The sequence below is a fragment of the Sipha flava genome, unplaced genomic scaffold (genome assembly GCF_003268045.1).
Source record: "Sipha flava isolate LNK unplaced genomic scaffold, YSA_version1 276_pilon_pilon, whole genome shotgun sequence".
Lineage (NCBI taxonomy): Eukaryota > Metazoa > Arthropoda > Insecta > Hemiptera > Aphididae > Sipha > Sipha flava.
Window position 1 is genome coordinate 414,765 of NW_020272941.1, and position 26,936 is coordinate 441,700.

General features: G+C 27.9%; 1 protein-coding gene across 1 annotated transcript in view; it reads left to right on the forward strand.

Moving 5' to 3' along the window:
- Positions 1-2,362: 2,362 nt before the first annotated feature.
- LOC112685430 (transmembrane and TPR repeat-containing protein CG4341-like) overlaps positions 2,363-26,936 on the forward strand; it is a gene marked incomplete in the record, with an annotated part of 67,249 nt that continues 42,675 nt past the window's right edge. Inside the window, 5 exon segments of the mRNA XM_025557307.1 lie at positions 2,363-2,435; positions 2,579-2,682; positions 11,471-11,620; positions 12,690-13,167; positions 26,596-26,936. Of these exon segments, the coding sequence (XP_025413092.1) occupies positions 2,370-2,435; positions 2,579-2,682; positions 11,471-11,620; positions 12,690-13,167; positions 26,596-26,936 (1,139 nt within the window).

Sequence of the window (26,936 nt, forward strand, 5' to 3'; positions counted from 1 at the left end):
GTTCCACCTCAAAATTATGTCTACCATATATATATATATATATAAATAAATGTTTTTGAAAATTCGTTGAAACCTCGTGCGACCGCAAGCACGATATGCGCGCCCAAGGGATTTAATTAAAAGTAACCGCATTTGGCTTTTTAACCCTTCTCTTCTCTCTATGCCGATTTATAATATAAACAGAATTAATGGATTTAATGTGTTTGGTTGTAATGTGTAAGTATTAGGAAAGATGTCCCTGGACGGACCCATACCCGTCCGAGAATTTATGATAAATTTGGTTAATTAACTAATTGTGTTTTATTACATTTTAAAAAAAAGTACCTAGCTGTATTATTATCATACGTATATATGTGAAAATGACCTTATGAAGATTAATAATGAAAAAGGTCTAACTCATTTTATATTCATGAAGTTTTCGTTCACAATTACCACGAACGAATATTTTAGCAAACGTATTGTTTATAATCTAAATAATACGAAGTTATTTATAAAAATATAAATGACATTTTATGTCAATTTACATTTGAATACGGTTACTTTTTTTTATTTTTATTTTTCATTTTTTTGTGGCATTTATTGATTCTTTCCACTGAGAAATATTATTTAAAATTATTCATAGTCAAAATGATAAATCAATGTTTTATTAATAATGTAAAGGGTAAAATAGTAAAGTTACCAGGACATTAGTTATCAATAAATCTTTATTTTCATACGATGCAAAGACAATGATATTACTTATCACGATACCTACCAACACATTGCTTCGTAAATATTAAACATCTACTATTTAAAATATAATTAATTTATCGTTTTGATTAAAATAACTTGCGGAATTTTTAGTCTTTACATTATTCGAGTATCAATGGTTGTCATATTGTAAACATACCTTGAAACAATTAAATACGAATATTTCAAAAACCATGTATATATATATATATTTACATTAATTTTATTATTTTATATCTATTGAGGTTTAATTCAAAAGTATTCTTGTCTCCACTTTTACAATTCTATCTAAATGTGCACAGTCACTAACTCGTTGCATACCACCAATATATTAAAATAGAATTATTTAAAAGCGAAAAAAAAAATCAACGTTTGTATTGTGATTATTCATACAGATTTAATAAAAATAAAAGTTAGTAATACATCGAATACAATAAAATATAAAGTTGTAACAGTTATATATTTTTAATTTTTCTGTAAAAACTTTTATGAGTAGTAAATCTACATATTATATTATATATTTTTGTCATAAAGTAAACACAGTTAATTTTAGTATAGAGGTAATTTTTGATTCCTTTAAAAATGTGTAAACAATATCAAGTTTTGTAAAAAAAAAAATACAATTTATAACGCTTGAAAATGCCAATGAAAGGTTTACACTAAGAAATTTTACTCTATATCAGCAATTTAGAAAATTTTATTGAATATTTTTCATTTTTATTCAAGTTTTAAATATTGAAATACTCCTTAATTGACTATTTTTATGAATATTAATATGAATATTTCATCAGTTACCCGATTGATAGAGGTATTTAGTACATATTTTGCTTCAAATTTCTCTCCCATATGTTTTTGATAGTCAAAATATACAACTACTACTAATCTCATACAAATAAGTTTAACTAACATAACAAAAAACTTAACCATCGAAACCAATATCTTACCCACTGTTTAATTTTTTGTATTTAAAATAAGGCATGCACATTTTGGTGTAGTTTAGTTTCAAGGTGTGTAGATGAGTAATTTCTTTATGACGACAAAAATTAATCGGGTAGACTTTAGGATTTGTTATTAAATAATTCAATGTATTTAAAGATTTCAGCGAACGTTTAACTAATTTCTACGTGTATTATATATTTCAACCAGTTTTATAATACAAAACTTAAAAATAAACTTGTTTACACAATGTATAAATTAATTAAAATAACGATTAATTGAATTTCAATTAATCATTCATAACATAATAATTCATATTCTTTAATTATAAAGTTAATTGTTATCATTATAATTTTATAATCAATATATTTTAGATATTTTAATAATCTAGTACTTTTTATATTATAAATATTTAGACGATAAAAACTATAATTTATTCTTATTTTTATACATTTTTATACGTTTATAATATAAATATAATACATTGACATATCGTACAAAATGTAACGTATGTTTCACACTATGTTTTTCAAATTTTATCAGTGAAATTGTATTAATTTTTTACAAACATTTATAAGGTACCTTTATTATTTATGAATGGTTATGCGGTAATCGTCTTAGTGTAGAAAAATAAATGTGCGCATGCGCCAAATGGACTGGGTGGATCTACTATGGAAAAGGCCGTTGAGAGTGTTGCTTGTCGAATGCTATTCAGTCACGTTGCCGCAATGGTCTCGACTACCCCTGTGCCGATCAAAAAGCCTAATCGAGTACGTAATAAAAATGATTAAAAGAATACAACAAACATGTTTTAATGTACCTATTTATAAACTTCCTCTGTTAACGGGGAAAAAAAAAAAAAATAAAAAACAATAATTGTTCATTAAATAAATACAACCGATATTGCTTTCAGATAAAATATCATTTTAACATCGACTATCACTTACTGATATGTTGTTCACTGGCGATTGCCGTGTACGCGAATACTTTGAACGCCGGATTCGTGTACGACGACAAGTAAGACGACAAAAATATTACTAAATATTTAACGATTTATTACGAATACTTGACAAGAGTAAGACGAAAAACATATTACTAATTATTTAACGATTTATTACGAATATTTTACGCGATTACTTAAACTTACTCATTTCGTGATGTTTGGAAATATGAAAGGAGAAAAAAAATTGTTCATTTTAACAAGTAGAATATTATGATTTTTTTTTATTGAATTTCTTTCAAGTGAAATAAACACGTGTTAATATATGCAAAAAAAAAAAAAAAATAAAATCTTGAAAATATTTTTATTCCACTGAATAGTACCGTTATTTGTGGTAATCAGTTAAGTATTTATACTTGAATTAGAATACTATTCATGTTTAATGTTTGTGATCATAAACATTTTTTTTTCAAATAAATCAAATAGTAAAATTGATAAAGAATATTTTAGTAAAATAATATTTAATTTTCTACTTTTAAAAGTTTTATGAATCTTGGAATAATTTTCATTTTAAATTTAAACAGTTATAAACATTTTTTCCCGGATAACTTTTAGAAAAAATATAAATATTCCAATTTTAATTTTAATTTTAACAATATATATATATTCATATTGATAATAACTTGATCTTCGCAATAATAATTTTATATAAAAAATTGTATTAAAATATTTCTAAAAATTCTTGATTGTTATCGATTCTCGTAATAAAATATTTGTATAAGGTGAAAAATTAATAAAATGGGTATTTAATTAAATACGAGAAAAACTACACAATAATGCGCGTTAAAAATATATTTAAAATGTTTAATATTTTATTTAGTAATAATAATAAAGTATTAATACACAAATTTAAAATAAAACTCTAGGTTAGAGATAAAGCACGAAAGCTAATGGTTTTACACAATAATATATTAATTACAAGTTTTTAATAAATGATTAATTTTAGATTTTATTTAGGACTGTGATATTTTTTTTAAACATATTAATGAAGAATATTATTTTGTCTCGCTATAAATATGTAAATTCTGTAGCTTATCTGAAAATAATAATAATAATAACAGGGATAACGGAAGATTTTTATTTAACGTTGATAACGCAACGATAATAGCAGTATTAAGAATTCAGAAAGTCGCAGCGAAATTTTAATGCGCTTTAAACGGATCCTAAATAAATATTCCTTTGTGTTCAAAGAATATTTTAGCAGACTAGCATTTTCGTACATTTAAGTCATGAAAATATTTCTGGAATTAGTTTTAGGATTTATGGTAAACACCATTGTGTATGGTAATGGGAAAAAAGCAATCGTGTAATTTTCGATTACGTTTTCATTTTTTTTTTCCGTTGTCTTTTTCTCCTTAACTCGTTTTATTTTTACCACTTTTTTATTTAAAAGTTAAGCGCACGTTACCGCATTATAATTTTATTGTAGTCAATGCAGAAATCCCAACCGTATATAGGGGGAATCGTATTCGTCCTCTCGGTCACATATCGCATATGAATTGCCGCATTACACCGATGAAATCGTGTACAAGTTTAAACAAGACAACGGTTGTTTATAAAGCAAATACGTGAATTTTTCAAACGTCGACCTAACATATTATTAATAATAATTGATCCTAATCGTCATTTGAATTTTATATTATTATATTATTCTAAAGTAATATAAAGAAATCATTTTGTGATAATATTGATAAAATTGCCAACATTTATCAACTAATTTGATCACCGTTCAATTGTTCACTCTTTTGTAATTCTCAAGGCTTATTACTGTATAATATACTATAAACGGTTGCATATTATGAGGTCCAGTTGTCTTTTGTATTAATTTTGGTGCATTTAAATAAAAACATTTTCATTATCTTATTATTGTCGTTAAATTGTTCATGTTTATCATACTAACCAAAACCAATCCATTGAATAATTTCCTCACTATAGAAGACCGCAAAAAATATGCATAAGTAACTTCCAGTATCGAGAATATATGCTTAAATATATTTGAAATTAATACGAGGATTTTGTTATGATATTCAAGTCCTCCAATGTTTTAATGTGAAGTAAATTTGTACAACGGTATGATAGCAGCGTATCAGCGTACAGTTGATTTAAACTGCTTGCTTTTCTATTGACATGTCCTGTACATCTTGCACATCATATTGTGCTGTTTACCTTTGAGAATAGAACTTTCGTAGTTTGCAAGATCTTGATCATAGATAGTTGCCACTTTTCAATGGAATTCTGTAGTACATACTGAAATTCGATTGAATTAGGTGAAATACAGCACACAATAAGTATTAATTAAATAAAGTCTGTACCACATATTTCATCAGCAATTTAATAAAAAATAAACAAATAAAGATATTTTCAATTATACCTCTGTACTGTTTAATTTTAGTGCCCAAAAAAGCTAGTGTGTTTGTGTTAATAAGTATTTTCATAATCATTTACTGTCAGAAAATTATTGTTATTACTGATATCTGTAAAATGTATCTACATATAAGTCATAATCGTTTTTATCTTTGATTTTTGTAGAAATAAATACTATAATTTTCATTATGTAAATATTACATATTGGTCGATTTGTCGACTTAACTTCCTAAGATAATTAATTGATTTTTTTATTACCTACCGATTTTTATACATATTGAATGATATTTCAGGGTCATTAGAAATATCAAAACCTACTCAAACAATAAAAAAATAATTCAATAACTGACCGATTGTGAAATTTTTAACTTAATTTATTGCATTTATAACACTTTTTTGTTGATAATTATAGTTAAAAATACGCTAAATTATGACCTGTATACATAACTTTACTATGTTATTGTTAACTATCCTGACCTATGTGTACTTTCTGATTTTCATTAAAAACTGTTTTTCGAATTCGATGATTTAATAAACTAAAATACTTGTATAAAAAAATGCTAACACTTGAAAGTATAATATATTTTTATTGTTTTTATTATTTTATTCACAAATGAATTCAGAATCAATAAAGAATCCGATGAACATAATACACGGTGCATGTTTATAGATGAGTCACTTAATAATATTTATTATTATACAATTATTTGCTTCTATTGTAATAATTTTGGTTTCATATAAATATGCAGAGAGCATTGACTATATAAAGTCGTACTCATGCATAGAATCTACTCGAAAAGAAACTTATAGTGTTATTATATGAATCTAAATCGAGTACACAAATGATAGCTCTTCAGTTTCAAGTACACTAATTAATGAAGAATGCGCTGTGCAATGGTGGACAGCGTAGGCATTTTAAATTTTTTACTAAACAGACGAGAAGTAAAGTACGATTATGTATATATAAATAAACTAATTATATCGAATTAATAATTTATTTATTTCTTTGTTTCTTTGTTTAGAAACATATTTTATTTATATGGTTATTATTTAAATCAGTATAATCCAAGTATGAAAAATAAATATATATTTTTTTTATTTATAGAATTCATTTTGAATAAAAATGAATACTATACTCCGTATTATTGAATTTTAATGTTTACACCGTATTGTTTACTATTCAAAAATGAATTGCTATAATAACATTTATTGTGTATATTTACTTTTTAACAGTTTAATTAATTTTTAGTTGGCTATAAATATATGAGATATAAATAAATACATAATAGTTATATTTAAAAAACAAACAATGGGGGACTGATACATTTTTCAACTACTGTACAAATAAAATATTATAGTAATTATTTAAGTACAAATATTTAAATATTTAAATTTTATTTTTAGTTATTTAGATTATTTAACCTTACATACTAAATGTAATGCGTTAATTTCCACTTGAAAATAATCATAATTGTAAAGAAATATTTTTTTAACTAAGATACGTATCAATTGTATTTTTTATTTTAGTATTGAGTTGTTTATAAATATTTTATATGTTGTGTATTTATATATGAACTTTGTTTAAAAATTTCAAATCGTTTTATCAGTACTTAAAATATTTTTAACTCAAAACTTATAAATAGTTTAGAACTTAACCTTATAGAAATAGGTAACACTAATTTCAAAACGAAATATTTGATTCAAAAATCATGAAATTAAATTTACTTGATTAGTATTTATACTATAAATCATGACCATAAAATCAGTGACCTTATACATTTATTCACTTTGTTGATAAAGGTGGAAATAATTTCTTTCTTAATACCAATCGGATGTTATAAATTATTTGTTTGGCACCGAAAGTATATGCTTATCAAAAAGAAATGTATACAATGAAAATAAATGGGTTTCCCCCAATGAAAATAATATTTTACTCTGCAGCTGGGTCCCCTGTTATTAAACGTCGGAACGTATTAATGACAAATTAATGTAGCCCCCTTTGCCCACCTAGCACAGCTGTCTCGTGTATTTCTTTTTCTTATACTCGCCTGTAGTTAATTGTTTTTTCCTCGTTTATTTAAAACCCTGCAAGGCGTTGAGAATTAATAGTTTGGGTGTAGGGACAAAACTACGGAAGGGTGGTGGTAATGGTGGTAGTTGTTGTGCGGAGGATGGCAGAGGAACGAAACGGAAAGAAATGGAAGAGACGAAAAATAACAGAGGAAAAAAATGTCTGTATTAATTTTAATGAGCTCATAGGATTTACTATTAAGCCTAATGAACAAAACAAGGGAAATGTAAAGGATTATCGAAACTCATTTAGATGTATTTTTTAGAAGTCTACTATTCTCCCTAATAGTGGGTCACCATCGCTCAACCCCTCCCTCGCTACTGCAAAAAATTGCCACCAGTCAACTAGATGAATTCGTATTTCCACCATAAGCTGTTGGTCGAGAGTAATTATAATAATAACAATAACACCATGGACATTAATACAACAATACCGTTGCAGTAACATAGGGACGGAAGACTGAAAAATTGAATTTTTGATAAATCACTTTGGAAGTTATACATATATATATATATATATATATATATATATATATATATATATATATTTAATTCTATGCACAAATTAAATGTTCAGTCATTCTTTCCGACGTCACCGTCACCACTACGGTATCGCGTTCAGCTGTGTATTCAATTGTTTTCATCGAGTTCGTTGCATATTATGAGTACTCGCTGTGCATTAAGTGAATAATTTATGTAAAACACTCGTCATTATATACGTCTTTGGGTAATTTCCATGTACTTTATGTTCTGCGTTTCAAAATACTCGGAATACCTTCAGCTGTTCAGACCACACTTCATTTCGTTTCATTTCGTTACACTAACAACTGTAGTTCGTAATTATTTTTATTTATTTATTATTTTTTTTTTTTTTTTTGTAAAATTACATCACCAAAATATCCCCAAATCACTATTATTCGGCGTAACTCTAATAGTTTGAAGAAAAATATGTCTAATATCGCGTATGTTTCATTAAATCAATGCATATATGCAAATTATTTTCACCATTGAATTATATTATAAGATGATTAAGAAAGTTAGTCACGGAAAAATGATTTTACATTTGGTTTTTCTGAACTGTTATAATAATTTGATATTTTTCACAAGGTTTACTACCCTAAAACGTCAATCTTTGTTTTCCTTTATCCAGTAAATAGCGGTAGGAATTTTCGTTTCCGTGTTGGAAGTGGTTTTTTACTCATTAATGTACCATTAGCAGTTTGCTAACACTATTAAATGTCAACACATCCCAACGATGTGGTTTTCAATATTTTACTGAAACTCACTTTGACAAATGTTTCACTTTAAGACGCATTTCTATTAAAAATGAATTTATTATCATTTTGACCACATGAAAATATAATCTAAAATTAAAATAATTTTATTTTTCATAATGTTAACGGATTGTATATAAATGTATGTATATTTTCAGTTTTTTAGTGAATGAACAAATGTAATAATAAAAATAAATGTATAAATGTATTCGATTACGTAAAAATATATTATCATGTAAATTATTTTATACAAAGTTGTTTGGATTTCGTTGTGTTTAAATACCATTCATTTTTGCTACAACGTTTTTAATTTTATTTCGTTGCTCTTGTTATATAAAAGCATTGAATAATTAATTTACATTTACATTTTATTAAGTTAGTTAATAATTAAGTGGATTGTCTCAAACTTTTTACGATGTTTATTTTAATATTAATTCAGTTGACTCCATGATTAAATAATTGTTTTACTCCATGGCTCCGGTTATAAAGTAAACATTTATATTTTTACTCTCTTTGTGATCAGATGCTTATATTTTAATATGGTTTTATAACATTAAATACTTATAAAAGAAATTCTTACGTTTCGTCAACCCTATGAATGACATTAATTGTAACATTATTATATATTTATAATCAACAGTCGACTAATCATTACATTTTATCATTATCTTTATGGAAGGATAAAATATTTATACTCATAAAACTGTTATATATTACTAAATCATTCATCGTGACTACAGTAGGCTTATTATTGTTTATAAAATACAATGATTTTAAAAATATACCGGTTTTCTTATTTGTTCCATTGACGGAATTCTGTGATAGGCAGTACTATTTTCGAATACTTAAATTAAATGCATGAGAAATACTTTAAAATTACATAAGATTTGGATGACATTTTGCATTGAAAGTTCAGCCTTCCATACATTTAAAAAGAGAAAAGAGGAAGAGGAAGACTAAAAAAGAGATGGTTGGATTGATATTGAGATTGATAAGAGCGCTGCTATTGTGTGTGTGTGTGTAGGGGATGTAGAAAATTGAGTCGAGTGGAGGCTTAAAATAAAGGTGGTTGACCCTAAATAGTTGGGAGAAAGGCGAGAGAGATGAAGAAGAAGCCTTTCGTATATTTAATAAAAAATGTATCGATTTATACAAATAATTGTTCTAATTACACCAAAATACCTACTTCATTATATATAGTTTAGTATATACTTTATTAAACTAAGAGTATAACTAAATGTTAGTAGGCCATGGTGTGAATTCGTATTTATACTCTATTTTATAATTATTTATATTTAATTTCATAGTTGCAGATTATTGTCATTATATTATGCGGTAGGTACAGAAAAGTATTTCTGTATCTAGGACGAAAGTCTGCGGACATGCGAATCATAAAGTACATTTTTGGTGAATTGTTATTGCGTGACGGTTCAAATGTGTTTGGTGAGATATGATTATTGAAAACCATAATGACCTCTAGAACAGAAGATACGGTGCTAATGACAGAGTCCTCATGAACGGCGTGGGCAGAGGAATACAAAGTAAATCGCATTGTATCTCGTTATGAATATCGTCATTTCTTTATGATAATGGTATTCCTGTTTGTTATTCAAGACCAGAGGTTTCCGAACCACGTTATTATTATAAGATTTGTTCGTTCCCAGTGCTGGGAGAAAGAGGAAAAAAAGGAAAAAGGATCGTTAACGAAGGGATTATTTTACTGTGCTCTACTGGCAGTCATTTCTCTTTGAAACTTTATTCCGCCTTTGATGTGAATATAAAAATGTATATAGTACTATATAAATATATATATATATATATATATATATATGTATTATTCTCACAGGTACATAATACTCAGGAAATTATGTTGGCGAGTCGTTGGCCTTCATTCAAAATGTCGTAAAAGCTGCTCTTTTGCGAAACCTTCCTCGTATTAAATCTTTTTCTTGTATTTTAATTTTATTATTATTATTATTATTATTATATACATCTCTTAAACGTATAATAATAATATTTCTAATAAAATACTTCTGTACTAAAGATGTTATCTTGTATATTCAAAACCACGAAAACTCTTTGAAAACTTTCAATGGTAGCCTTCAATAAATATTTAAATGTGTTCATGATAAATAAATAAATAATAATGACAACATAAAAGTATACCTAAAAGATTATAAACCAAGTTTTAAACGAAATTTATATGCTGTTCTTATGCTCGATGATAAAGAGATAACCTACACTCAAAATATAATTTAAATAAACTTATTGTTAACATAATTTCTTATCAACATATAAAAACTGTTATGCAACCATGAGATATCCAACCAGTAATGACTTCTGTAACCATTTTATTTTATACATTACTATTTCTAGCATGTATTTAGCATACTTAAAATATTTTCTACTTATTTAAATATATGCACACATAATTCAAGTTATAAGAAATTTAATTAACTTCAATTTCGAATATTCTTGTATTATTATTTAAATTATTTATTACCTAACTAATTATAAATACATTTGTATAAACTGCTAAATTCAAACTTATAACAATGTTAAATGTCACAAAAAGATATAGCATGAGGGTTACCAATCAAAATTATTTCCTTGATCACTAGTTTTTGAATGAATAAAAATCTGAAAAATTAGTAGTGTATCGCTCCATAATCCTATTAAACAATAAAATATTAGTATATAGTATTTGAGATTTAATAACAATAAGCTGAAATATCTTGATTTAAAAAAAAAAGAAGAAGAAATAAAACGGCTGATTTTTAGAAAAAACATATTACTCATGAGTAATTTATGCATAATCTTAAAACTAGTTTAATATTGTAATAATAATATAAAACATACTGTTTTTTATGATCTGTGATAATATTGTCGTAGTTCATGGTAAGTAAATAACAATTATTTTCTTACAAAAAAGGTATAGGTTTTATGTACATTTTTCATAATAGTTACGGGGATAAATAACATTAGATAAGAAAACTTATATTTTCATCTGACATTATAATTAATTATTCATTTAATGAATCTTGAAAATATTACTTTTAAATTGTACTTGGTTTTTAATTGACATATTTATTTGCAGCCAAGCAATAATAGCAAACGAAGATATTAGACCGTCAACTCCAGGGTCGAACATTTGGTGGAATGACTTTTGGGGAACGCCAATGGGAACGGAGAACTCACATGGATCGTACAGACCAATTACCGTACTGTCATATCGACTAAATTACAGGTAAACAAAATATTTTTAGATATCCTCGGGCGCGATTTATAACATGTTACAATAACGTTAAAACAAATTATTCGTTATTTAGGACCTACAAGCAATATATACATGTTTTTTTTTACCATAATTCTTAATAATTTTAAAAGATATTATAATTTAATTAAATTATCAATGAAATTACGATAACGTATAACGTGACAATTACTATGATATACTCGTTTAACTTCAGTTCGCTATTTTTATTCCGTGAAACGCAGTCCTTTAGACATTGCAATAATCGTAGTTTATAAATTATGGATAGTACAGTTGTTAGAGAAAAAATACAACTAATCAAAAATCGTTCACTCCGTAAACTAATTAGTTTTTCTCGGTCATGAGTCCTGGGAAAAGAAATAGAAAAATGTATTAATATATATGTACGAGTTATGTTATGTTATAAACGAGTAGAATTCTTTTAAAAATGAACTGATTTTGTTGAAAAATAGTGTCGTAAACAAATTATCAGCGTAATAAACAGCTGTATTACTATATGAAAATAAAACTCCAATGATCTTGATCGATATAGAAGATGTATGCATATATGGTTATAATTAAATAGTTTCAGTAGAATTATTGTCGTCAAATCGTACACATACTCATACGCAGTGAAGGCTCGACCATTTTTTTTTAAATCACTATCCCCCCCCCCCCAAAAAAAAAAATAAATAAAATAATTTCATTAATTCAATTTTAATTATATACGTACAATGAGAAGTTTTTTGTTGAGTAATCGAATATTTAATTTTCGTTGTTTAAATAAAATTTACAACCACTAATCAATAGTTCTAAGATGAAAATATATAACCTGCTAGTTTGTGAATTACACCTCGTGAACATTCCTAATACATACGCGATGACTTTAGTCGGTTATCGTTTTTTTGACTCTCAGTAAATACAAATAATATATAATATAAAAATGCAAACACTCCCGAACTCTCTAGTCAATTTTTCACTGCACTCGTTGTTACACTTAGGTGCACACCACTGTGTACGTTCCCCGTGCGTGTTCTCACACTTTACGGTTGTACGCTTGCAGGTGGTCGGGTCTAAGGGCTTCGTCGTATCACGCGACGAACGTGGCGCTCCACGGCCTGGCTACGGGCCTGGTGCTGATCGTCGCCCGGACCGTGTCGTGCCGGCGGGCCGCGCTTATGTCTGCGTCCTTGTTCGCCGTGCACCCGGTGCATGCCGACGCAGTAGCCTCGGTGGTCGGCCGCGCGGACGTGCTGTCCTGCGTGTTCTTCCTGCTGTCGTTCCTGTGCTACGGCCGGCACGTCCGGGCCAGGGATGGCCAACGCCACCGGCATCACCACCATCATCACCACCGGCACCAGCAAGAACTCGGTGGTCACCATCGGCAGCCGGACCACGCGCGTGCCGCGGCCGCGTACCTGGCGTTCTGCGTGCTGTTCGCGCTGCTCTCGATGTTGGCCAAAGAGAACGGCATATCCGTCATGGCCGTGTGCATCGTGTACGAGCTCATGCTGAGGCTTAGGTCCATAAAGAGCAACAAGGTAAGCGCGCGGTTTCATTTGGTACGTTATTATATCCGCATTACCCGTTTATACCATTTGGCTTCTCTACCGACGTGTTTTCGAACATCGATATTGAATATTAAAAAAAGAAAATTTAACGCCAAAATTCCGAATTATTAATGTAGCTCTATCAATCCGGAAATCGACTAATAGCACTGGTTTATGATTAACTGTTATTGATAATTATGAATTAACATATTAATAATAAAATAAAATAAAAAACATTAACAATTTTAACGAATTAAATGAAATTAATGTATTCGTAGTAAAAACGCAATAAACATTTGAACAAATGACTTCAATACAAACACTTAAACTATTTATTTGCGTCACTGGTCAAATTAATTATTTTCTGTTATCATACGTTATTTCTAAACTGATACAATAAAAATTTATTATATTATTATATTGTTGTATACGAAAGCGCTGTAGTATATTCGATTATCGATATACCGTACAATATATTTAGATTATCGATATCAAAATACACGGAAATAAGTGGAGATATTGTTTCGAAATATCGATATTGTTGAAGAAGCTTATTAAATAAGCTATTAATTATTTCCAAGATATGCGTAGAAAATTAAAAAAAAGTTAAATACATCAGTGCGAAGTAAAGAGAAAACGTTACACGATTTGTATGAGCTTTGGGGTGATTGAACTAAAACCCGTGGATAAGATAATAAAGCCATAATTTAATTGGCCTATATTGCAATCATTCAGTGTAATCGTTGAGAACAAATTAATCATGAAGATTACTAAGGCAGTTCTACTAGACATTAATTAGCGAGTTGAGGTCTAATCTCAAGTGGAAAATTATGATGAGTGTATTAAAATACTTCAAAAAATAGAAAAAAACACTTTTACATATTTTTTTTTTTATACTTTTACAGTTCCACAGATTATTAATATGTTTATCATAACATAAGATGTAGGTATTATATTCCATGTAAATTTGTTCTTAATGCTTTTTGTTCTTGGGTTTTCTTGGTTTAATTATTATAGTTATTAATTTAGATTATACTAAATTGCAGAACCTTAAACAAATAGCAGAATTTTTTCTAGAAAAATTATCGATCCATATTTTAACAAAATTATCTTAATATTATATTAAAATACATTAATACAAAAATAATAAATTTTCTTTTCCCTTTCACAAGTATATTTTTGATTAGATTCATAACTTATCATAAATATAAATTTTAAGTAACAGAATTTAGTCAAATATAATCTTCACCAAAGTTTCTAAAGATAAATAAGGAATATCATGAATGTATGATTCGGTTAGTATCGATTGATGAAAAATAATTATCAATTTTCTTATAATAGTGGCTTCACTATATGGGTAAATTATAATATGTATACTTCAGGGATAAAGTAATATAACAATATGTATTAAATTATAATATACAAATAATTAGTATAGTATAGAAAATATGACTGAATACTTGTGTTTTTGGTTATAATGTCTCTATTTATGGATTTAGAACATTATCCGTTTATTCAATGAAAATTATTTTCTATAGTCAATAACCTAATGACGTAAAGACGTTGTTTACCGTAGATAGATTCCAAATTTAATATTGACAAGTTCTAGCAGAGAAACCTTTGAACGGTATAATAGTATACTCTCCCATGACAATGTAAATCATATAAAGTGGAGAGATCGGACTAAATCAACATGGTGTGTGTGTGTGTGTGTGTGTACAGTGTATACTATACATGCTACGTATTGGGATAAAATTATCCGTACAGATAAAATATAATTTTATTCACCGATATTAGGCAAATGTGAAGGGAAATCATGCATTGGAATGGTGTGGTTTGGTTATAATTTAATTTTAAAAAAAAAAAAAAAACCAAATTGGAGTTTCCAACCACATCGTTACAATTTCCCTCCGAATATCGCACACGAATCGCATAAATTAATAACGAGCGTGACGTTCTGTTACATGGAATAAAATCAAATTGTTAAATTATGTTCGCGAATATCACGTTAACGTCAAGTTGTATACATTTACTCTAATGGGGTCGTCGTCGTTTAATATTTTTTTGGATTAAAAATTTCAACCCATTTACGTTGTTTTGTGATCGAAATAATGAACTTAGAATGCACTTGGAAGGGTTTATTTAAATAGGGCTTGTAACGTGTAAGATGTTAGAAGATATAAATATATGCACACAGGTAATTTTTTAAGTATTATTCCCCTTTTTTATGTTTAAAATATATATTTTTATAGATTATAATTTTTGAAAAATATATATTGCACTTGAGTAACATATTGCCTGATACATTACATTTTTGTATCTTTCAAAAAAAATCACTGTAGCACTATCATTTTTTTTCTTCAAACTATTTTTTTTTTTTTTACTCGAAAAGTTATACGATTAACTTTTCTGGAATTTATCAAAAATTCTGACTACTCTTTGAGATATTCCTATTAAAAATGTTATCCTTAATATTTATTCGTGAAATGGAATGATTGTCAGAAATTGTAAAAAAACCGTTGTATTTTTTATTCGTATTCCTTATAGATATACCATCATAATTCAATTAAATATTTGAAAAATGTATATATTTTTATTGTCAAATGTAAAAACTCATTAAGTCGATTAACAAGGCTTTCGATTTTTAATCAATACGAGGGCAAAAAACAATTCGATCAAAATCTATTATTGTCGGGTTTTTTTATTCATCTACACCGTCAAACACTCGGATGGAATATGGAGATTCGATTAGGAACTTTGCCAACGCATATTCGTATTAAACAGATATTTCCTTCGGTTCAAAAACATTGTCGTACACCGGGGGCAATAGAAAAATACACTCGTTCTTAACCTCTCCGGGGACCGTCTCCGTACGTGTAAAAATGTTTTGGAATAAATGTTTCTTAATGTGCTTCTCATTTTATTTTATTTTTTTCATCGCACAATCGAACAGTTGTGTAACGCGATACAACACCCTTTAATATTCGAGTGTAGAACAAACAAGGAGAATCAATAAACAAGTTAAATACAATTTAAAGCCACCTGCTAGTTGTTTGTCGACGCTTTTTAACCATGTAACGTATTTTAAACGAGTTACTAAGCGTATTTATTCTAAAATCAGCGTCATCTCGTCCATCTCTATGTCTTTTTATATTAAAAACAGATGAACAAGTGAAATGCGTAGTAATGGTAATGAGATCGTTTCCCCAGCGCCACATTCGTTGACCCTTTATACAAATTACGATTCTACAGGATTTCAATAATGAGAATTGCACTCGAAGACTGATGCTTTTTGAGTTCGAAACATGATTACTATGGATGGTACGTTGCGGGTTTTTTTTTTTTTTTTTTAATTGATGATGGTAGATGGTAGATATTATAGCAATTATTATTTAATAAATAATTCATGGCGATATCCGGCATGCTCCAATTTCGAATTTTGACGGAAAATAAAATACATATTGATATCGTTGAATTAAACTTTGAAACTCACTGTTTGCCCGTAACATAAAAATTCGCTGCACGTGTTATTTAGAAGTTGGTCAAACGTGAAAATTGTTTATTTTTTCCTTCCTATTTCTATTATTTGTCTTGTTCCATCTGTTCGTTTGTTTTACTGGATTTAGCCGATGGCTACAAGAAGTGGGGATAGCTTCGTAATGGAGTCTGTTATTGACAGATAACTTTCCCGATTGAAAGTTGAGTGTCCCGGACGTTCGTTTTTGTTTCCCAACACATGTCAGCTAAGTACGCTCCTATCCACCCCTCCGTGCGTTTCGACTGGAATGAAAATATTTCTTAAAGAGTTTTTCTCTGTAATTTATATTTTTCATCGAAACTGTGTACACGCACAATCACGTATATGTGTAAGTGTGTGAAACAGAGTGTACGTGTTAAGTTTAAACTGTGATCTTACGATAGTATTGTGAAGACGCAGCGTTTTGTTCAAATAATATTCATTACTAACCCAATAGTTCTATATGAATATAATCATTGTAAATGTTATCGTATGCGCAAGTCATAAATTACTTTCAATATGGAATGTTGACTGTTATGCATTATTTTTTAACAATAAAAGATGAAGAAATACAAGAAAAAGTGATTAAATTCTTAATGTAGTAAAATTAAAATGATTAAATATTCTATTCTCACGTTATTGTAAAATGTATTGAAACATTAAATACTAACATTATCAAAATACATATAGTTATATTTTCTACATTTAATAGGTAACAATTAGAATTATATATTATAAATCACACAATTTGCCTTTAATTATGTGTATTCAAGTGAAATATATTTCTATATTTTGTTCAAAATTATAAACTACAAGCTGTTGATAAATCAAAGAGTTTGAAATAAAAAATTTTATAAAAATACAAAATTTTAAAAAATATTCAAATATAACTTCTTTATTAAATATTATAAATATTTTATTTTTCTTATTATAGTAGAACCATAATACACCATAATGTATTATCTGCCCATATTAAAAATGTAAAATAGTTGATGAATACATTTATATAGATATTATTGTTTTATTTGTTATGTATAATCAGCATAATTTTGAACATTTTAAAAATAAGTTATTATAATTTTAACATTATAATTTTGTAAATTTAAAAGTAATGATACAATATTACATTTGAATTTTTTACTGTGCATGATTTTTAGAAAATTATCCACTAAGTTGATTTGTCTAAAAATTAAATTTCTAAATTTTAAAAATATTTTAAGTTTTCTCATAGTATTTAATTTAATTTATTGTTTATCACATTTTCTAAATAGTTCATAGTTAACTAAATTGCTATCGTTCATAATATTGGAACATGAGTTTTTTATTTTAGTCCCACCCAAACAATAAGATTTCACGGGAATTTCTTTTTAGATAGAAGTCCATTGAAAGTGAACAAGAAAAGTGATCTTTGGAATAGCATTCGATGTTACTTGAGGATTTCAGTACTCGACTGTCAATGTAAAATGATTTGGGATGGAGACGAAAAACCAGTGGAAAGGATCACATAAGCCGATTGAAGTGTTCTTACAATACCATCACTCTTACACATGCAATCACACACACACACACACACACATACATTCACATAAACATATTTACGTATTATGTTGAAGAAAAAATTGCCAAGAACAGAACAGAGACATATTTCAGTATAAAAAGATAGAAAAACCTACATGTGGGTGTATGAATACGTGTATGTACATAATATATTAAATGTATATATAGAGTAAAATTTCGAATGTAGTGGTACTTATATTGGTTGTGATGTGAAGGCACCGGCTTAAAGAGCTTACGCTATATTATATATATATGTATTATATTTATACATGCATGCAGGGATATATAATTTTGTAAGGATGGACATTTTTATATGGCAATACCTATATGACTATACATATGTTCGGCCTGTAGTTACTTTTTTGTAGTTCAACATAATGTAATTCCTTTTACATGCCGGTCTAGACCAAATCTTTTTTTTTTTTTGGAATAAGAGCTTTGTGACCGATGAAAATTCTTCATTGGGATTTATAAATTGCACCGTTATACATAAAAGAATTCTTGCTGTTTTTTTTTTGCATCACTGAACAATGGTCATAAACGTCTCGTTATTTTATTTAAAATATAATCCTTTCCCGGTACTCGAATCATTGAAAATCAGGTATCAAAAGTTGTACAAAAGTGAATTCGATTTAATATCCCTTTTTGTTCCGAGTTTCGCTAAATAAATGTTAAAAACAACGATAACAGATATAATTAATATATATGTATATATTAATTATAAAACCTCGCAGGCTTTTTGTTATGTCATCGAACAAGAGGAGTATTATGCATGAGCGCTTGTTTCTATACTATATTATTAATCCGGAATTATATTCAAACCCCTTTAGTAGATTTAATACTTATTTCTCAAAAATAGATAGAATTATTAATGCAGAAAAACTTATTTTCACTGTGTAAATATTTCATAATATTGTTAGTCAAACAAATTTATAATTCAAAATGCAGTTCCTGCATAGTCAGTTGGTTAAAAAAAATTATTTCTTTTAATATTTTTATCATTTAAAATTAATTTTTTACGTTAACGCTGTAAGATGGCAATCGAATGTACGAGCAAATCTATATATTAACTTCGACTATATACAAACAAATTTACTTACAATTTTTAATTATTTAATATTATTGAAATCCGAGTCTTGAGAATAACATCTTGTTGTTATTAAGCAAGGAATAATTTTAATAGTTGAAATAATTATTGTTAGAGTAATGAAGAATATTGCCTGTGTGGTTATTATTAAGAAATTAGTATTCTATTCTTTAAATTAGAGTGATGATAAATTGTTATAATTTTTGTTAAAGGAAAAAATCTCAACACTACTCATATTTTAAAAGATTTATCACCTTACAGATCTTAAATCAGTTTCTTAGATCATGCATATTTTTATAATTATCAAAAAACCATCTTTTAAACTTTCATATAACTTTGACCATTTACTAAAAGCAATTTTTTTAATGCTGCTATGACAGGAAATTTATGTACTCTAAATATACGTATTTAACTTGATGATTAATTATTATTCCAAGTTATTATTAGCAAGGTACCTAAGACTAATCTAGTTTTATATACTACTTGTTAAGTTTAAAAAAAAATTGAAAAGTTCCTGATTAATTTCAATTCCGGTTGCACTAAAGAAATATTTTACCTGGTTAAAATATCTTAGGGATTCATTGACACTGAAGGTTCATCAACACTTAGGGTTCAATATTTGAAACAATTAGAATCCCTTGGCACTAGTATTGAATCTAACATTCAATAAAATAATAACTATATTCAACACTTATTTAAATAAAATATATTGGAATATTTTACTTACGATTGAAACATTCGTCTTGTCTTTGAATTCTTAATACGGCCATTGAATGGCTTCCGATATTCATCACTACGCCAACTATCGAAAAAGTAACTTTTTAATAATAATTACATTATAATTACAAATTATGTTCATCATTTGATAAATTATTGTACGGTAAGCTCTTAATATGGTAATGAATTTTAATAACTTTATTCATCGAGAAATATTATTATAAAATTCTTATAACTACCACAAAGTTTTATATTCTCAAAATGTTTACGTAAAACTTTGTGCATTGTTGTTTTTTTAATTTAATTTTGTTATGTTTTCATTTAAATAATTTACGAAGTATGAAAAATCTGTTTTCGAATAAAAGAAAAATACAGATTATATGTAAAAATATAATTTCGAAATAATACCTACTAATGTGCGAAAATCTTATAGAGTTATAATATTTACGTAATACGTTTTAAAAGAATAAAAATATTACGTACATCTAAGTACATCTATCTTAAAGCTTAACCGTTTTCAACCAAAATAAATAATTTACATAATTTCATGTTCAAATAAAATATCCAAATTATTTATAAGCTCTTTGGTTCACATAAAATCCACATTGTAAATACGTAAAAATGAAAATTACTTAGTTAAAAATGTAGTATTAATTTAAGAAACATTAATACTCTTATATTTACCAAAATAATGAAAAAGTAAATTAAAACAAAAAAAAATATGGTGTTGTAAAAAAATTGAGTAAGTAGTTGCAAGAATAACTTGTTTTTAAGGAAAAATATTTTCGGTATCAAATGATGTTTATTGATTTATTGGTAACATTTTCTATATGCTGTACTATCTTTTATGTTACATTTATTTAGTATTATTGAACATTTATCAACAATTTAAACATTCTAATTATATGAGTGTTTTTTGTTATAGTGATTTTACTTTGATTTTTACCGTAAAAATAATCATTATACTTTTCCATTATCATTCAATTTTCAGATTTCTTAAATTATTTTGGAAATCTTAAATTTTAATATTTAAAGCATCTGCAGGTAAATACGTATTGTTAAATTAGTAATTTAAAATAAAATGGCTGGAACTATTACAAGCTCGCCAAAACACTAAATCATTACTTACATTATATCTTTATAAATTTAAATAATATTTCCAGCATCACAAGTGGGAATATTTGTCGTGAATAGGTAAATTTCTCATTAATATTCGTCATAGCTGGCGTCCAGTAGGAAAACTTACAAATCGCTTCCATGATCTAACTTTATTTCGCAAAAAAGTATTGTGAACATTTTTAAAACCTCCATGCAGCAAATGGAATAGGATTCTCGATAATTTAATATCAAATAAATTACTCAGAATAAATAATACGGGTAACATAACGAAAATCGATGAACTATAGAAATAAATTACGTATAGTAAAGTTTAAAACTTTCTCCTATCATTTTTCATATATACAGGTAGTCATTCAATTTGTATATGTGTATATTATCTACTCGAGAAGTTGGGACAGTAGTAAGAATAGTTCAATACGTGAAAGACATGACCCTTTTTATAATTGTCCACCATAAGAAAATCGACGGGTTCGAACGTACGTTGGAAAAATACTTGTCTTGGGTGTACATTTTGCTAATAGAGATTGCAAACAAATCGAACTAAGACTGATATTATTATACGTGCTACCTCAACGATAAACAATCAAATTATAGACTAAAAAAATCAAATTTTCCAGGCAAGAAAAAATACATATAATATATGTTTACATACTATAGTAAACTTTACCATATTATGGTAAACTCCCTACTCAAGCATAATCCTATCAACACAAAGACAACATCCAGAGACAATAGCAAAAAAGTTAAGTTCTAGAAATTATGTTATTGCGAAGTTCGTAGGTTAAGTTTAGGCAAGTTCGCTTAGGACAGCGTAAAGTGAAAAACTACCCAAAATTTTATATTCATTCGTAAGCGTAACCGCGTGCGAATAATAATCTCGTAGATCGCGAGCGTGAAAATCGACGTGCACACAAAATTACAACCACCTCCCGGCGAAAAAGTGGAGTGTTTCATGAGCGGTTAGTCGGCCACGTTTCTACCTATTCGCGTTTAGTTCAATGTCCCGTAACCGAGTATACCAGGTGTTTTGATTGAAACACAAAAAAAACGTGCGCCGAATTAATCAGATTAAGTGTAAATAATTGGTCAAAAAATAATCCGCAGTGTACAATGACAATATAAGAATTAGTACGTTTTTATGTAAACATATATAATTTTAATAAAAAAAATATTAAGGTTATGAGGATACATTCGGATACAGGACGCGTTTTAGGTTTTAATTTTTTTTTTTTTTTTACTTATTTAAACGTGACTCTAGTAAATGAACATCGTGTTTTAAGCGATTACTGATGATTCTTGAAGAATGTACGTTGGAATTTGTTTACAAATATTAATGCATTACTGTATCCGTCCTTCGTTACAGTTGTGCGCTATTTTTACCTATTCATAACGCCGTGTTTGAAAATCGCATCCCCGTTACAAAAACTAATGAATATGTTTATGAACGAATAAGGTATCCAGTTCAACGCTTAATAGTTTGGTGGCGTATTGGACTTTTATTTTTCACGTGTTGTTCCGTTTAGAAGTAATATGTTTACAATTTCGTGTGTTTTAAATGCCCTTTTATTTTACAATGTGTTTTTGTATGAAGTAGAATACAAATGAAAATAAAATGTGTTGCTTACCCATTATACGCTTCAATCGGTTTTAATTAACAAAATAATGACTCGTGTCTTTTTTACTGCCTGCATTTCATCTTTCTTTGATTTATTAGCACAGTATCAGTGTAATAGTATTATATATCATGTCAACGATGTGGAATTATTTTCACATACAAATCATGACTTCAAACACCTGTATTTTTTAATAGTGTTTATATAACATTATACGAATATTGAATATATATACTCTATACTTAATTAATTTCGTTTCTTTACGGCAGTATTTTTTTTTTTTTTTTTTTAGTAATCATATAGCTTAAATTATTTCCAGATTTTATTTGTAAATATATTTTTTTCTTTATGATTTCTAATAGATCAAACCTAAAAAATATTCATAAGGATAACGTATATAAAACAAACAATAACTCATCAGTACGACTCAGTAATATACTTTATCTTAATTGATCTCATATTCTAAATTTTAAATTTTAAATTTTTTTTCTACATCGATTTAGTTAAGTAAATCTATTGAAAGTGATACATAAACGTAATTTGCATTACTCGATTCCATTCGTGAGGCTTTTATTCTTGATAGTCATTGATTACCCATGCGATATTAGATTTTATTATATATGTTTCTTTGATCTTTCTAATGAATTTATTCATTATTGGTTTTATAATTTACATTATATTAAATAAGTACTATCGCCTAATCATTTATCGAAAAACTTTTCTAAACGTTTTTATGACTGAGTTTTTGCGCGCGCGCGTATGTTTGTGTGTGTATGTGTGTCTATCTGACTGTATGTGTATGTGTAAAGTAGAAGAGAGTAAGCATGTGCTAGCTACTCTTCCGCTTTGATGAGGGCAATCCGGTAAAACGCATTACCGCGATACGTCATAAAGACGATTGCGTGGTGTTTCAAGCTCGGGTAAAAGGCACACCATTAGTCATCGCTGTTCTGTAAAAGTCGACGGTCCCTAATGGACGTAATAGCGAGAAATACACTCAACGACGATTATTTGGACAGTATTATAAGAAATCTCTCTTTCTCTCTCTCTCTCTCTCTCTAATTCTCTTCTCGATGGTTACAGTATCTTATGTACTTTAATATACAAGATATATGGTGAGTGTATGATCTATGCGTTTTACCTTGAATGGACATTGAGAAAATATATCTTATGTTTGTAATTCATATATATATATTAATCATCGTAAATTACATCTTGACTAGAAAAGGAACCAGTTAAATATAATATTTATTGATATTTTTTATTTTAGCTTCTAAATACGATGAAAAATTCATTGGAATTATAGTAGTCAGTAACCAGTTATATTATTTTTATAATTATATATTTTATTTTTTTAAAAACTTTTAGGCAGTAAATTTTGATTGATTCGAGTAAAAATAATCTCCATTAAAATTTAAAAATATTAAAACAGGCTTTTACAAACAAACAAAAACCAACACTTATCGAATAATTTATAAAAATATCAAATAATACATAATAATATAGATACCATTTTTATTATTATATATATATATATATATATATATATATATATTTATTTATTTTACTATTGCTAAATCTTAGTAGTATTTAATATCTTATGACATTTATAATTATATACATACCTATTCATAGTTTATAAAATGATTACACTTATAAATATTAATAGGCTTGCAATTTTTATAGTTTTTCATATTTAAATTTCAGTAAGGAATATAATACTAACGTACAATTGAAGTTTATAGTAACGCATAATTTCTCAATTTTTTTCAATAAATTTTCAAAGCATTGACGGTTCAATGACATAATTATCAAACGAAAACTATCGTTTGTCTGTACATTAAATATATTACGCATGTCTTCTCTCCATAGTGTTTAATATAACTGTTTACCAATTCATTTAAAGCTTTATAGATGTATTACAATGTCTTATATTGTTTTGATATTATTTGTTTTTGTACGGGCAAAAATTCAAGTTATAGTTGTAAGAGTACAGCCAATATACACGCTATCCAGTATACGTTTACAATATACGTTATGGCTTACTCAAAATGAATATAATATTAAGTTTAAGTGTCGATCGATGGCACTTGATAAAAAATGTAAATGGTAAATACGAAACTGTCACAATGTGCTTAATGTCAAAAATAACGACTATAGACACATTATACATATACAAAATACGTGTTTAAGTGTAGTCAGACGTGTGTTTTTAATATTTTTCGTTTAATAATAATTTTAATACAGCCAAAAATAAACTATAAGTGCATACTATACACTATATAGCATATTATGTACATATGTATCAATCAAATTATGAAAAATAATTAAGTGAGGGTTCTTAACTTAAACGTGAATGAAATGCATATTATTACAATAACTGTTGACAACTATTGCTGTACTATGCCATATTATTATAATAAAATATGTAATTATAAACTTAGGTAAATGTAAAATGTATAGCAGATCTGAATATAAATACCCCGGCACAAAAATAGCCAATAAAAATTTTATTTATTATCTATTTTTTTCTATCGACTTTTCGCCGAATACCATAACCATATAATATAATAAATGGTAGTTTATAAAAATTTGAAAAACCTAAAAATATTTGGTAAGAAATCAATCATTGACACGAATATATTTTTCGTGTTTGCTAAAATAATAAGTAAGGAATTAATGTTGAACGTCCTTGTGGTCCAAATCGTATTGTAGATTATGTGTATACGGATATTACATGTTAATGGTAAGCTATTATCAAAGGTTAAGTTGGGTTAGATTAGGTCTGGAGATAATATTACAAAAGCACCACCTTATGTGTCGATTCAAATTAGATTGGCGTGATTAAGATCGTCGTAGAAAAACAAAAATAAATAATAGATTATGGAAACTTAACAATTTATAGTTTGAACACTGAAACGCGAGTTTTGTACATGTATATTATGTGTAGGTACCAGTGCTCTGCCCAGTCCAGTGTTATCGTATAATAATAGGCGAATGATTGGTTCACATATATTATACATAATTATATGATTACTCTATATATTTATGGAAGATTTCGGTCCGGTCCTGGCTTGAACTATTATTATTTCAGTTCGGTCCGATTTCTAAAATTTAATCAGATCGGTTCGGTCCAGACCAGTCGGTCCCGATTAAGCGATTATGACTCGTTTAAAATTTATTAAACAATGATTTTAAATTTAAAATCATTTATAGGATTAATAACACGAATATAATTATAAATATTTTATCCCTGAGTCGTTGTTTTATGTACTTTGTGTATCTGTATATCGCAGAGCTGTTCATGGTACACATTAATAATTATTATCGAAAATATTTTCAAGAACAACAGTTGAAATTATTTTCATCGAGGTGCGGGAGAAATGATATAACTCTTCTATATACTAAATATCATCAGTTTTGTATAGTTTTATAATTATCTACGAGCAGCTCAAATCAATACTAATTACCAATTATGTGGTATAGTTAAACAATTTTAGGGTCCAACATTTTTTTAGTTCAATACGTTTATCCGCTCTATGAAATCATACTATATTTTTGGTCCGGTTCGGTTCATAAACTATTACAGATCGAAATAACAAATTTCGGACCGGTGATCCGGTCTTGGTCCACTTTAATAAATTATTTTAAAATTTTCAGTCCAATGATTCATTCGAATCGGTTCATGAAAATGAAAATAAAAAAATGTTAATATAAATGTAAATGTAAATATCAGGCTAAGTAAATGACCGCAAATATCTTATACGTTTTTCGTTGCATACCAATACCAACAGATCGATCGGTTACAGGTGCAGGTGGACAAAGACAGTAGCTGGAAAACGGTCAAAGTGCTGATGACTAGCGCCGCGGTCATGGTGGCTGGCCGCCTGTGCGTGATGTCGGGCACGGTGCCGACCTTTGCGACGTCCGACAATCCCGCGGCCAAGCACCCGGACCCGGTGGTCAGGACCCTGACGTTCTTGCACCTGCCCGTGGTGAACGCACGACTACTGGTGTGGCCACACGTGCTCAGCTACGATTGGTCGATGGACGCGGTGCCGCGGGTCGAGTCGGCGGCCGACCCGCGGAACGCGGCCACCGCAATGTTCTACGCCGCGTTGGCCGCGGTTGCGCGTAGCGCCGTCCGCCG